Genomic DNA, 12910 nt, shown 5'->3' on the forward strand with positions numbered 1-12910 from the left:
GATCTTTACGTTTTCCATAGCGTCATCAGGCCGCGACAGGCTTCTCGTTACGCAGTTGTTAGTCTGATGGGATTTGTTGGTGTTTGCCTTCGGAGTTTCCGTTAAAAGAACCTTTTACGAGCAGATCCGCAGAGCCCCGCACAGCCCGCACCACCCGCACAGCCCCGCGGCTCACCGAGGCACAGCTGCTTGTTCTGGAGTTCTGCGTTTGCTCACAGGATGCTAACAGTTAGCATCGCTAGCTCAGATTAACTGCAGTCTTTAATAGTCCCGGGTGCGTTGGGTTGTTTTCTCCATGGAGCTTCCCGGAGGAGGAGCGGTGCTGCCCGGTGGGAACGTCCCGGCCTTCCTCACCAAACTGTGGACCCTGGTGGAGGACCCGGACACCGACCCGCTCATCTGCTGGAGCCCGGTACTCACAGCCACGATAACCGCTACCCTCCGACAGTTAGCTGCTAGCCGCTAGCCCTAACTAAACTCACATGCTAACAACAGATGAGACAGACACAAACAGCTGATGATTCTGACGCTTTGATGTGACCGAGTTAACAACAATAACAAGAATACTGATAATAACAACAACAGTGGCGCTGTACCGTTATTACCATGTAACAGACAGCTAGCTCCTGTTTTCACTCTTCAGTGTTTAGTGTTTTACTTTTAGAATATTCTTTATAAACAGATTGTTTATGTGATCGTCCAGAGCCGGGGCTGAGGGGCAGGAAGCCTCTGGTTTCTGGGTCAGCAGATAGCTGTAGATAGAAGTTAGACAAAATGTCGTCTGGATCTGAAACCTCTACCAAAACCATCACTGTGTGCGTGGTAAGCAGCTGGTGGGACAAAGAGATAGCAGCCAAACCTTCTCACTCTGTTATGGTATCAGAACTCAGTGATGAATCGATGGATGGCTCCGGTCAGAAGGAGCTGTCCTGTCTGACGCTGTCTGTGTGTATCTGCTGCTTCTGGATCAGATTGTTGCTTTGTGACATTTACAGTCTGTTGGTCAGTCCTTTGCCTCGGGGGTCTCCAACACAACCACACATCAACCAGTCACCACTAAAAAACTAATACTATAATCAAAAATCATAAATTATTTGGCACATAACCAACAGCTAACCCCCCTGGTCCAGCTGGAGGTGCCCCCTGAGCCACGCCCACACAGTTCCCCTCATTAAACATCACTTATAAGATGATTCATCACATTATCAGCTATAAACTGACCTGAGTCTGAAACTCTGATCCTGGTCTTCATGTGTTCAATGTTCTTAATGATGTCTCTCTGTGTTCTGTTTCAGAGTGGAACCAGCTTCCATGTTTTTGATCAGGGTCACTTCTCAAAAGAAGTTCTGCCCAAGTTCTTCAAACACAACAACATGGCCAGCTTCATTAGACAGCTGAACATGTGTGAGTATAAAGATTCTCCAGCTAGTGCAGCTTTTAGTTTCACTGCTCAGCAAACGGTCGGAACCACAACATCATTCAGTAGAGTTCATTCCTCCACCAAGGTCCAACAGTCCCTCACCCGTATATACCACTCCTCTCAATATGTCTGATCGTTTTCATCAAGATTCATGAATTATCCTCTGAGAAATCAATCAATCAGTCTGTAGTAGTTATTGCATCCTCCTGCGGTCAATTGGAGAAATGGGGTGAAACCATTAGCCTGCTGGTGGAGGATATGAAACATTGACCGTTCTGACAGTGAAACTCTTTAGCCTGTTTGTAATATGACGTTAAATTTGTTTTTGTTTGGGAATGGGTTCGGTACAGATGGCTTCCGGAAAGTGGTGCACATCGAGCACAGTGGTTTAGTGAAACCAGAGAGAGACGACACAGAGTTCCAACATCCGTTCTTCATCAAAGGACAAGAACACCTGCTGGAGAACATCAAACGCAAAGTCACCAACGTATGTGTCACACCGGGTCACTCCTGTTCACACCTGTTTGTTCACTCCTGGTCACACCTGTTCACCTGTCAACACACCTCAGCAGATTCCAACCTGAACAAATACAACATGTAAAGCGTCTGTCCCTTTCTCCACGGTAACCGTCTCTCTGTGCTGTGATTGGTCAGGTGTCCTCGGCAGTGCGTCAGGAGGAAGTGAAGGTCTCCACAGATGAAGTGAATAAGATCCTGACCGACGTCCAGCTGATGAAGGGAAAACAGGAAACCATCGACTCTAGGATCGGTGCCATGAAACAGTAAGACGAGAACCAGAACCTCTCAGTCCAGGAGTCCCTGGGCACTTTATTAGGAACAACATTACACATGCTTATTCATGCAATCAGCCAATCACGTGGCAGCATTCAAAGGTTTCAATAAGAACCTCAGACCCTTTGGATCTGAAATCACTCACTGATGAGTATATCGTAAGTTTGTCATTTTGTAGTGGGGTCCAAAAGTTAAAGGGGACATATTATCAAAATTCCACTTTTGTAGTGCTTCTACACGTTCATTTGGGTATCTGGCGTCTACCGTCCCAAAAAACAATGTCGGAAACGATACGCTAGAGTGCGTCCAGTGGGATTACGACCAGAATTCAAGTCATAGTCTCGCTACATGGCCGTGGACCACCATCACCATCATCACCACCGGAGCTAGCGTTAGATCGCGAGCTAACGTCACATGTGTGGTGTTCCTAATATAGTGCTCAATGAGTGTGTACATAAACAGTATGTGTATCTGTGTTCAAGTGAAAACGAGGCTCTGTGGAGGGAGGTGGCCAGTCTGAGACAGAAACACACTCAGCAACAGAAAGTCGTCAACAAGGTATCTGTCCTCCCGTCCGCTCAGATCCTTCGTCCACTCGGAGACGGTGTAGCGGCTCTAATGAGAACTCTCTCTCTCCTCAGTTGATCCAGTTTCTGGTGTCTCTCATCCAAACCAACAGGATCCTGGGAGTCAAGAGGAAGATGCAAGTTTACAACTCATACGACTAATACACTGAAACCTGCAAATTCTGCAAACTTTGCTCTGAACTGGTTAAGGTGTTTTTACCTGTGTAATTTAGTTAGTGCTGATGTTGCATTAAGTGGTATGGGTGGGGGGTGGGGGGGGGGGGGAGAATCCCTAGAAACTCACCGAGGTCCAGTGAGTGTTGAGAATATAATGAAGTCTCTCTCTGCAGTCCTCTGATGCTGAATGACTCCAGCTCCGCCCACCCCATGCCTAAGTACAGTCGACAGTTCTCATTGGAGCACATGCAGGTAACATGTCACCCACTCACCTGCACACCTCCGTTAGCCAATGAGCAGTGGTTGGTTCTCATGAAGGATCTTTTCTCTTGTGCTTCCTCTTCAGGCTACAGCCAATCTGTTCTCAGCTGACTCCCCTGTGTCCTCTGGGCCAATCATCTCGGATGTCACAGAGGTGGCCCAACCCATCTTGGAGGATGCAGCCACTGACTGGACGGACGCAGGGTAAGGACCAATCGGCTCAAGGCTCTTCTTGTCAGTAACTCACTGGTCCAGCAGTCACTTATTACTGTTCTCCGTCTCCAGAGAGAACCAATTCATTAACATCAAAGAGGAGCCAGCAAGTCCTGAGGTGGTGGAGGTGTGTCCTGTTCTGGAAGGTGGGGCTTCACCTGTAGACACACCCCTCTCCCCCACCACTTTCATCAATTCCATCCTTCAAGACAATGAGATGCATCCGACCGCCAACACCTCCACCGCCACCGCTTCGCCAGGTACCAGCCGACAGGAAGTCACTTCTCAAAGGTTCTGTGTGTTCGGTTCTTGAGTCTGTATTTGTCTCTGACGTGAGATTCTATTTCTCTTCAGCAGCCATTGTTCTGGGCTCCTCTGGGCCCCTCCCACCATCACCAACCGGCCAATCACCTCCCACCATTCTCACCTCCAACTCCAGTCCAGGCACTGCTCAGCAGAAATGTCAGACGCTCGCCTGCATCGACCGGTACGTCTGCTCCCCTTTTCAAATCTGTGCTCCTTCTTATGGTTCTACATGCTACCACCTCCTCGTCTGCTCCCCTTTTCAAATCTGTGCTCCTTCTTATGGTTCTACATGCTACCACCTCCTCGTCTGCTCCCCTTTTCAAATCTGTGCTCCTTCTTATGGTTCTACATGCTACCACCTCCTCGTCTGCTCCCCTTTTCAAATCTGTGCTCCTTCTAATGGTTCTACATGTTATTATCTCCCCTGGTACATCACCTCCTCGTCACCTCCTCATCACCTTTATCAATGAACTGTGTATTTGTACCCTGGCTGTTCCGGTGTGTCACTAACCCCCCTGTGCTTCCTTCAGACCCCTCCCCCCTTCCTCTGCAGGTGGATTCTCTCCAGACGTGTGGCGCTTCGTCTCATCAACACCTGACAAGTGAGTCATCGAATCTGTTATCAACAATAAAACCATCTGTGTTGAAGTGTGATGTCATCACATGAAGACTCGAGTGAATCCTACTTACACCCTCTCTCCTGTCTGTCTGTCTCTCTCTCTCCTGTCTGTCTGTCTCTCTCTCTCCTGTCTGTCTGTCTCTCTGTCTCTCTCTCCTGTCTGTCTGTCTCTTTCTCCTGTCTGTCTGTCTCTCTCTCCTGTCTGTCTGTCCGTCTCTCTCTCCTGTCTGTCTGTCTCTCTCATGTCTGTCTCTCCTGTCTGTCTCTCTCCTGTCTGTCTGTCTGTCTCTCCTGTCTGTCTGTCTCTCTCTCCTGTCTGTCTGTCTCTCTCATGTCTGTCTGTCTGTCTCTCTCATGTCTGTCTGTCTGTCTGTCTCTCTCATGTCTGTCTGTCTCTCCTGTCTGTCTGTCTCTCCTGTCTTCTGTCTATCTCTCCTGTCTCTCTCATGTCGGTCTGTCTCTCGCTCTCCTATCTGTCTGTCTGTCTGTCTGTCTCTCCTGTCTTCTGTCTATCTCTCCTGTCTCTCTCATGTCTGTCTGTCTCTCTCTCCTGTCTGTCTGACTGTCTCTCCTGTCTGTCTGTCTCTCCTGTCTCTCTCTCCTGTCTCTCTCTCCTGTCTGTGTCTCTCTCTCCTGTCTGTCTCTCCTGTCTTCTGTCTCTCTCTCCTGTCTGTCTGTCTCTCCTGTCTCTCTCTCCTGTCTGTCCGTCTCTCCTGTCTGTCTCTCTCTCCTGTTTGTCTCTCTCTCCTGTCTGTGTCTGTCTCTCCTGTCTGTCTGTCTCTCCTGTCTGTCTCTCTCTCCTGTCTCTCTCTCTCTCCTGTCTGTCTCTCTCTCCTGTCTGTCTCTCCTGTCTTCTGTCTCTCTCTCCTGTCTGTCTGTCTCTCCTGTCTCTCTCTCCTGTCTGTCCGTCTCTCCTGTCTGTCTCTCTCTCCTGTTTGTCTCTCTCTCCTGTCTGTGTCTGTCTCTCCTGTCTGTCTGTCTCTCCTGTCTGTCTCTCTCTCCTGTCTCTCTCTCTCTCCTGTCTGTCTCTCTCTCCTGTCTGTCTGTCTCTCCTGTCTTCTGTCTATCTCTCCTGTCTCTCTCATGTCTGTCTGTCTCTCTCTCCTGTCTGTCTGTCTGACTGTCTCTCCTGTCTGTCTGTCTCTCCTGTCTCTCTCTCCTGTCTGTGTCTCTCTCTCCTGTCTGTCTCTCCTGTCTGTGTCTCTCTCATGTCTGTCTGTCTCTCTCTCCTGTCTGTCTGTCTGTCTGACTGTCTCTCCTGTCTGTCTGTCTCTCCTGTCTCTCTCTCATGTCTGTCTGTCTCTCTCTCCTGTCTGTCTGTCTGACTGTCTCTCCTGTCTGTCTGTCTCTCCTGTCTCTCTCTCCTGTCTGTGTCTCTCTCTCCTGTCTGTCTCTCCTGTCTTCTGTCTCTCCCTCCTGTCTGTCTGTCTCTCCTGTCTCTCTCTCCCGTCTGTCCCTCTCTCCTGTCTGTCTCTCTCTCCTGTCTGTCTGTCTCTCCTGTCTGTCGGTTTCAGGTCTGAACTGTTGGACCATGTGGACACTATGGAGAACAGTCTAGAAAACCTACAGAACATCCTCAACACACAAAGCTTCACCTTCGACACCTCGCCCATCATCGAGGTCAGTCTGACAGAGAGTGGCGTGATATTAACATGTTATGAACATGCTAACAGTATATGAACGTGTTATGAGCGTGTTGAGTGACGTGTGTTTCCATGTTCAGTTTCTCACTTCACCCTGTTCCACTGGAGACTTTGACCTGGACTGTTTGGACAACGTGAGTTCCACAGACTTTTTTGTGTCTTCACTTCCTGTCTCATTTAGAAATCAAATCAATAAGTAAGTACTTTATTGATCATATTAACACAAATGGGTTCATACAGGTAAGTATACAGGTACACACATGATGTCTCACTGTGATGTCTCTGTCCTATCAGCTGCTGGCTGAAGACGCTCCGAAAGGAAGTGATGGAAGCAGCGACACAGGTACCACACACACAGAAACAAGCACACACACTTACACACTGACACACACTGTCAGGGTGACTCTGCTGTTCTGATTGGTCCAGGGAAACAGCTGGTGCAGTACTCTGCCACACCTCTGATGGCGTCAGCTGACCTGCCGTCCCTGCTGGAGCTGGAGTCAGAGCGTTTCCTCACGTCAGACCCGTCCCCTGACGAGCTGCTGAGCCACGCCCACCTGGACTCGAACCTTTGACATCGTGAGGACACGTGAGGACTCATCCATAACCATGGCAGCAGGACAATCAGCACTGACTGCAGCAAGAGACAATGAGGGAGTCCTCAATCCGCTCGAAGCTTTTTAGAATGCAGTTGTTATTGATCTTTATTATTCCTATAGACCTGCGTCCTCCTCCTCGGCTCTGATTTTAGCTTTGTTTTTTATTTTAGCTGTTTGCTGCTTTTATTAAAATGTTTGTTTGACGCTCTCAGCGAACCAGGGTCATGTGTGTACCTGCCCGTCCAATCAGAAACAGCTCTGAGCTCAGTTGGTGATGTCACATGGACAGGTGAGGAAGGATCATGGGATCCAGCTGTTCCGTGTTCTGCATGTTCAAGTCAGACTTAGTTTGTCTTTGTTTTCATGTATAAGATATAGATTCAATGAGAAGAATCTGTATATTTTTGGAAAAGTTTATTATGTATGAGAACCCCCCCACCCCCCACCCCCTTAAATCACCTCTGTTACCATGGAAGCAGATTGCAGGATCTGATGGACCAGATGTCAGCCATGTTGTTGTTGATTGATCCACATTAAACAGTTTATGAGTTTGCTCTCGTACCACTCGGTGTCTCTCTGAACCTGCTCACATTCTACTTTCCTCTGAATCAGAACTGAGCCGATGTTTCCTGAGTGACGAAGCAGAACAACGAGGTCACGTGACTCTTTACTGCTTTGAATCTCACGTGGAGGTGAAGGGTCACAGGTCACAGACTTTTATCAGATGCTGTGTGATCAAGAAGCTGCCCTTCAATGTAAAAGCCTCTATTGTCAATATATTTGTTTGATCACGTTACATTCTTGATCATCTAGCTGTTTAATTTCTTCATGGAAGAGGATTGTTGTGAAAGCTGCTTAAATATATTTAATATTACTGATAAAGAACAATAAATTCTTCATTTTGAATTGAAGACAAATTCTCAGTTTAATGTTCAAAATAGTTAAAAACATTTATTGTGAAAGTTTAAAACCACGTTACAATCCTGACAGTGAAGATGTCACATCCTGTCATCAGGCGAGATTCGTCCAAAAGTTTTTTTATTTCCGCTCAGATTCTAAAACAAAATAGAGTCTATAAACATACTCCACATTTTAAATATAAAAAAAAACACCAATGAGACACTATCTGTGTACAACTAGTGGGAGGAGTCACGTTTCCTGGGCCATGCTGATTGGTCGGTACACTGGAATCTGTAGCGCAGGAATCGAACTCGCGGCTTCATGTGGAAGTCAGCAGGTATCCTCCAGTTCCACATTTTCTGCACCTGAGACAGAAAAAACAAAGATTAAAGTCAGAGTTGACTTTTACTCTTTTGTTTTAAGATTTAAGATGTCGATGAATGCTCCAGTTGTGACTCAAATAAATCAGTACTTTTCATACTTTAGGTTTTGATCTCCTGCTTTAGGTTTCCACTAGGTACTGCTGCCGTTTCATAACGTCTAACCCACCATCAACCAACATCACGTCACCCATTGGTTTGTGAGCTGCTCTCTGAAGCTTCCGTCTATCAATCACTACTAAAAGACCAAGGACCTGATTTCACCCGAGTCCACTTTTCAAACCGCCGGTCTTCTCCATGAGCTTTTTGTCTGGAGAAGACAGATGATTTGAAAAGAGGAAGTTCCGATAGTAGAGTCCGTCTTTACATAATAAACCTGTCTGGAAAGAGGTCCGGTTTAGAGATTCAGTAAGAGGATCATAGGTCTGTGTTTGTGTGTCTGTGTGTGTGTGTGTGTTACAAACCTTCAGGACCCTGACCAGATGGGTTGTACTGTTCAGTGACTGAACCTGCAGAGAACAAGCAGAACCAAGAAAAGAGAAATAACGCACCTTCAGCACCTGATCTCAGGTCAGATAAAAAGCAACAGGACAAGTCCACCCAGATCCTGAATGAGACTCGCCAACACCCCTCATGGAAACCTGGATCCCAGACTGCTAACTGGAGATCAGACTGGTTTACAACCAGCCTGTAGACTTGTGTACAGCCTGGTCATGGCCAGTCACTGGCTGGTTTACTGCAGGTTTACAGCCAGTCTGTAGACTGGTCATCAACTGGTTTACAGCTAGTCTGTAGACTTATTTACAGCTGGTGTGTAGACTGGTTTATGGCCGGTCTGTAGACTGGTCATCAGCTGGATTAAAGCTAGTCTGTGGACTTATTTTTCATGTAAAACTGAACATCTGTAAAACTTACCAGCCACCTGTGTGTGATCTGTCACAGCTGGATGACCTGAAACAAACACATACAAATGAAACACACATCTCTACAGTAGAGGAACAAACTGACTGGACGTGATCTCTTCTTCCTCTGTGGCAGTAAGAGTGACTTACTGGATTCAGAAGGACTTCCTGTTGGATCTACTGAAACTACAAACACACAACAACATGTTTAACATGCCCGAACTTTGACCTCCAACCTGTCTGCAGTACCACTGGTGGCCATGTGGGGGGGCTCACCTAAGGCTGGGTAGTCGGTTGCTGCAGTAACCAGGTCTGTGGGGGAGTAAAAGCCTGAAAGTGAAAATTGTGTGTGAGACAGGTAAACAGACCGGGGGGGGGGGGACAGAACTGTGACATATCGATATGGATTATGACAGGAAGTGACACCTCACAGGTAAAATAATCCCTTAATGCTGGGTGTGGACATGTGGCATCAAGTCTTACCTGTGACATCATGTCCCAGTCCGAGACCTGGGGTCAGAGCCAATCAGAGGAGAGAGTCACGATGATGTCAGTGAACAAAGCTGTTGATCAGTGATTCATTGGTCAGTTCCTCTCACCTGTCAGATCAATGTGACCCGTCACGGACTCTGCTCCACCTGCTGACATCATCAGGTGAATGATAATGAGCTCATTAATTATTCACCTGAACAAACCAGGAGTTCATCAATTAACTGCAGTTTATCTCCAGGTGATGATCTGACCTGTGGGATCAGTCCGGAGGTCGCTGAGGGGAGCTGGTCTGTGGGTCACTGCAGAGACAAGACACATTGATCATCTTCATTTATATATTCATATATAAATATACTGTATACAGTCACTGATCAGGAGGTGAGAAGAAGAAATGAAAGTTTGCCTCCGTTTGCATCTGTCAGTTGAGTCTGTCGACCGTTTCCTGAAACACATGGAAGCCGATGAGCCTCAGTTAATAAAACACTGAGGTGCAGTAAAGAGACCAGCCACCAGGAGGCTGCGGCGGACATGTGAGTTTACCAGTGTGTTCTTTGTAATCTTCACTGGGTGATGAAGATGATGAGGCAGCGCCGGCTGACGAAGAAAAAACACCAGGTGTGTCAGAAGAAAACCTGAGTGGGTTATCAAAGTAAAAGTCTTTCTTATACCAACCTTCCTGGGCAGTTGAGTGGGAGGAGCCTGAGGCAGAGCTAAACAGGGATTGGTCAGGTCCGGAGCTCAGAGAAGAGGGGTCTAATCCTGATTGGTCGATACCGACATGAGCTTGATGAACACGATCATCAACAGGACGACACCAGAACAGGTGAGTCACAGAAACAACAACTTGTTCTATGTTGAAATTGAAACAATCATTGGTTGATCCCTGATCACCTGACACGTGTAGGGGGCGGGTTCCATACCTGTAGATGAATCCAGACCAGAGCCGCTGTTCGGATCCGGAGCCGCTGTCGCACCTGATGCAAACAAACGCAGAGTTGTCAAGCCTTCGATCAGCCAACCAATCAGAGCAGACTTTATCGGGGGGGGGGGGTCTTAAAGGAACAGGAGCTTAAACCAAGAGTTTGAGACAGAGGCTGAAAAGAGGAGCAGCAATCAGGAAGTTTCCTTGAGTTGTGCTTCTGTCCTTTACTGGATGTGGCGGTTTGTTTTTAAACATAAGAACCAAGATCAAATACAATATTAATTTAGTTTCTTCACGTACACTGGTCATGTGACGTAAACAGGAAGTAGATAGTCTCCTCTGCAATTGGTTGCTTAGTAACCGAAACTCCTCTGAGGGAGGAGTAGTGACAGGAAGTGATACTGACAGCAAGTGTTACTGACAGGAAGTGCTACTGACAGGAAGTGTTACTGACAGGAAGTGTAAGGGACAGGAGGTGTTACTGACAGGAAGTGTTACTGACAGGAAGTGCTACTGACAGGAAGTGTTACTGACAGGAAGTGTAAGGGACAGGAGGTGTTACTGACAGGAAGTGTTACTGACAGGAAGTGTTACTGACAGGAATTGATACTAACAGGAAGTGTAAGGGACAGGAGGTGTTACTGACAGGAAGTGTTACTGACAGTAAGTGTTACTGACAGGAAGTGATACTGACAGGAAGTGTAAGGGACAGGAGGTGTTACTGACAGGAAGTGTTACTGACAGGAAGTGCTACTGACAGGAAGTGTTACTGTTAGGAAGTGTCACTGACAGGAGGGGTTACTGACAGGAAGTGCTACTGACAGGAAGTGCTACTGACAGGAAGTGTTACTGACAGGAAGTGTAACTGACAGGAAGTGCTACTGACAGGAAGTGTTACTGACAGGAAGTGTTACTGACAGGAAGTGTTACTGACAGGAATTGATACTAACAGGAAGTGTAAGGGACAGGAAGTGTTACTGACAGGAAGTGTTACTGACAGGAAGTGATACTGACAGGAAGTGTAAGGAACAGGAGGTGCTACTGACAGGAAGTGTTACTGACAGGAAGTGTTACTGACAGGAATTGATACTAACAGGAAGTGTTGCTGACAGGAAGTGTTACTGACAGGAAGTGCTACTGACAGGAAGTGTTACTGTTAGGAAGTGTCACTGACAGGAGGGGTTACTGACAGGAAGTGCTACTGACAGGAAGTGCTACTGACAGGAAGTGTCACTGACAGGAAGTGTTACTGACAGGAAGTGTTACTGACAGGAGGGGTTACTGACAGGAAGTGCTACTGACAGGAAGTGTAAGGGACAGGAGGTGTTACTGACAGGAAGTGCTACTGACAGGAAGTGTAAGGGACAGGAGGTGTTACTGACAGGAAGTGATACTGACAGGAAGTGTAAGGGACAGGAGGTGTTACTGACAGGAAGTGTTACTGACAGGAAGTGCTACTGACAGGAAGTGTTACTGTTAGGAAGTGTCACTGACAGGAAGTGTTACTGACAGGAAGTGATACTGACAGGAAGTGCTACTGACAGGAAGTGCTACTGACAGGAAGTGTCACTGACAGGAAGTGTTACTGACAGGAAGTGTTACTGACAGGAAGTGATACTGACAGGAAGTGTAAGGGACAGGAGGTGTTACTGACAGGAAGTGTTACTGACAGGAAGTGCTACTGACAGGAAGTGTTACTGTTAGGAAGTGTCACTGACAGGAGGGGTTACTGACAGGAAGTGCTACTGACAGGAAGTGTCACTGACAGGAAGTGTTACTGACAGGAAGTGTTACTGACAGGAATTGATACTAACAGGAAGTGTAAGGGACAGGAGGTGTTACTGACAGGAAGTGTTACTGACAGGAAGTGATACTGACAGGAAGTGTAAGGGACAGGAGGTGCTACTGACAGGAAGTGTTACTGACAGGAAGTGTTACTGACAGGAAGTGTTACTGTTAGGAAGTGTCACTGACAGGAGGGGTTACTGACAGGAAGTGCTACTGACAGGAAGTGTCACTGACAGGAAGTGTCACTGACAGGAAGTGTCACTGACAGGAAGTGTTACTGACAGGAAGTGCTACTGACAGGAAGTGTCACTGACAGGAAGTGTCGTAGATATATATATAAAGGCTAGTCGCACGTCCGCACATGGCGGCCATCTTGCCACAGGCGGCTTGCCCACCCATAACATTGTATTGGACTGGTACGTACTTTTTAAATAACCATAACTTGCTCAATTAAACCAATTTTTAAGCGGTTTGTTTATTTCTAAACGTCAGAGATGTAGTTATGACACTGCATACTTATTAATAATTATGTTATTTTCTAAAAAATTGAATAATGTTCTAAATAGGTACATGATTTCCCTTTACAAATATACATCAAGAATTATTTTATTTTATTTTATTTAAAAAGTACATGTACCACTAACAACACAATGTTATGGGTGGGCGAGCCGCCTGTGGCAAGATGGCCGCCATGTGCGGGAGTTCGACTCTGTTGGCTGGCAACGCAGACGAGACCTCTAGCCTTTATATATATATCTATGGGAAGTGTTACTGACAGGAAGTGTAACTGACAGGAAGTGTTAAGGACGCTTTGTGTTCACTGCTGCTAGTCGAGTCATGTGACTGATGAGAACCAATCAGGAAGAAAACGTCTGCGTCATCGTTTACTAAAGTCTCAGTTTCTGTTCAGACTCGAACACAAACCAGAGT

At 46.9% G+C, this 12910-nt stretch overlaps 1 protein-coding gene across 2 annotated transcripts; it reads left to right on the forward strand.

Moving 5' to 3' along the window:
• The first annotated feature begins 23 nt into the window (after positions 1–23).
• On the forward strand, positions 24–7147 carry hsf1 (heat shock transcription factor 1). 2 transcript variants are annotated; one of them, XM_062409591.1, is made up of 15 exons: positions 24–412; positions 1296–1404; positions 1771–1907; positions 2075–2202; positions 2695–2770; positions 2854–2915; positions 3129–3207; positions 3302–3420; positions 3502–3689; positions 3784–3916; positions 4266–4337; positions 5869–5974; positions 6078–6131; positions 6292–6340; positions 6424–7147. In XM_062409591.1, the coding sequence occupies exons 1-15, from the start codon at positions 296–298 to the stop codon at positions 6570–6572; spliced, it is 1578 nt and encodes a 525-aa protein (XP_062265575.1). In that variant the 5' UTR covers positions 24–295; the 3' UTR covers positions 6573–7147. The 2 variants fall into 2 exon arrangements, with proteins under 2 accessions (XP_062265575.1, XP_062265576.1); XM_062409592.1 differs by having other exon boundaries at positions 3787–3916.
• Positions 7148–12910: the final 5763 nt, after the last annotated feature.

Source organism: Platichthys flesus, chromosome 17 (genome assembly GCF_949316205.1).
Source record: "Platichthys flesus chromosome 17, fPlaFle2.1, whole genome shotgun sequence".
In the NCBI taxonomy this organism is placed as follows: domain Eukaryota; kingdom Metazoa; phylum Chordata; class Actinopteri; order Pleuronectiformes; family Pleuronectidae; genus Platichthys; species Platichthys flesus.

Coding starts and splice junctions, on each gene's coding strand:
- hsf1 (XM_062409591.1), top strand. CDS start 296: ATGGAGCTTCCCGGAGGAGGAGCGGTGCTGCCCGGTGGGAACGTCCCG. Junction 2,771..2,853: donor AACAGAAAGTCGTCAACAAG/GTATCTGTCCTC, acceptor CTCTCTCCTCAG/TTGATCCAGTTTCTGGTGTC. Junction 6,341..6,423: donor TGATGGAAGCAGCGACACAG/GTACCACACACA, acceptor TGATTGGTCCAG/GGAAACAGCTGGTGCAGTAC.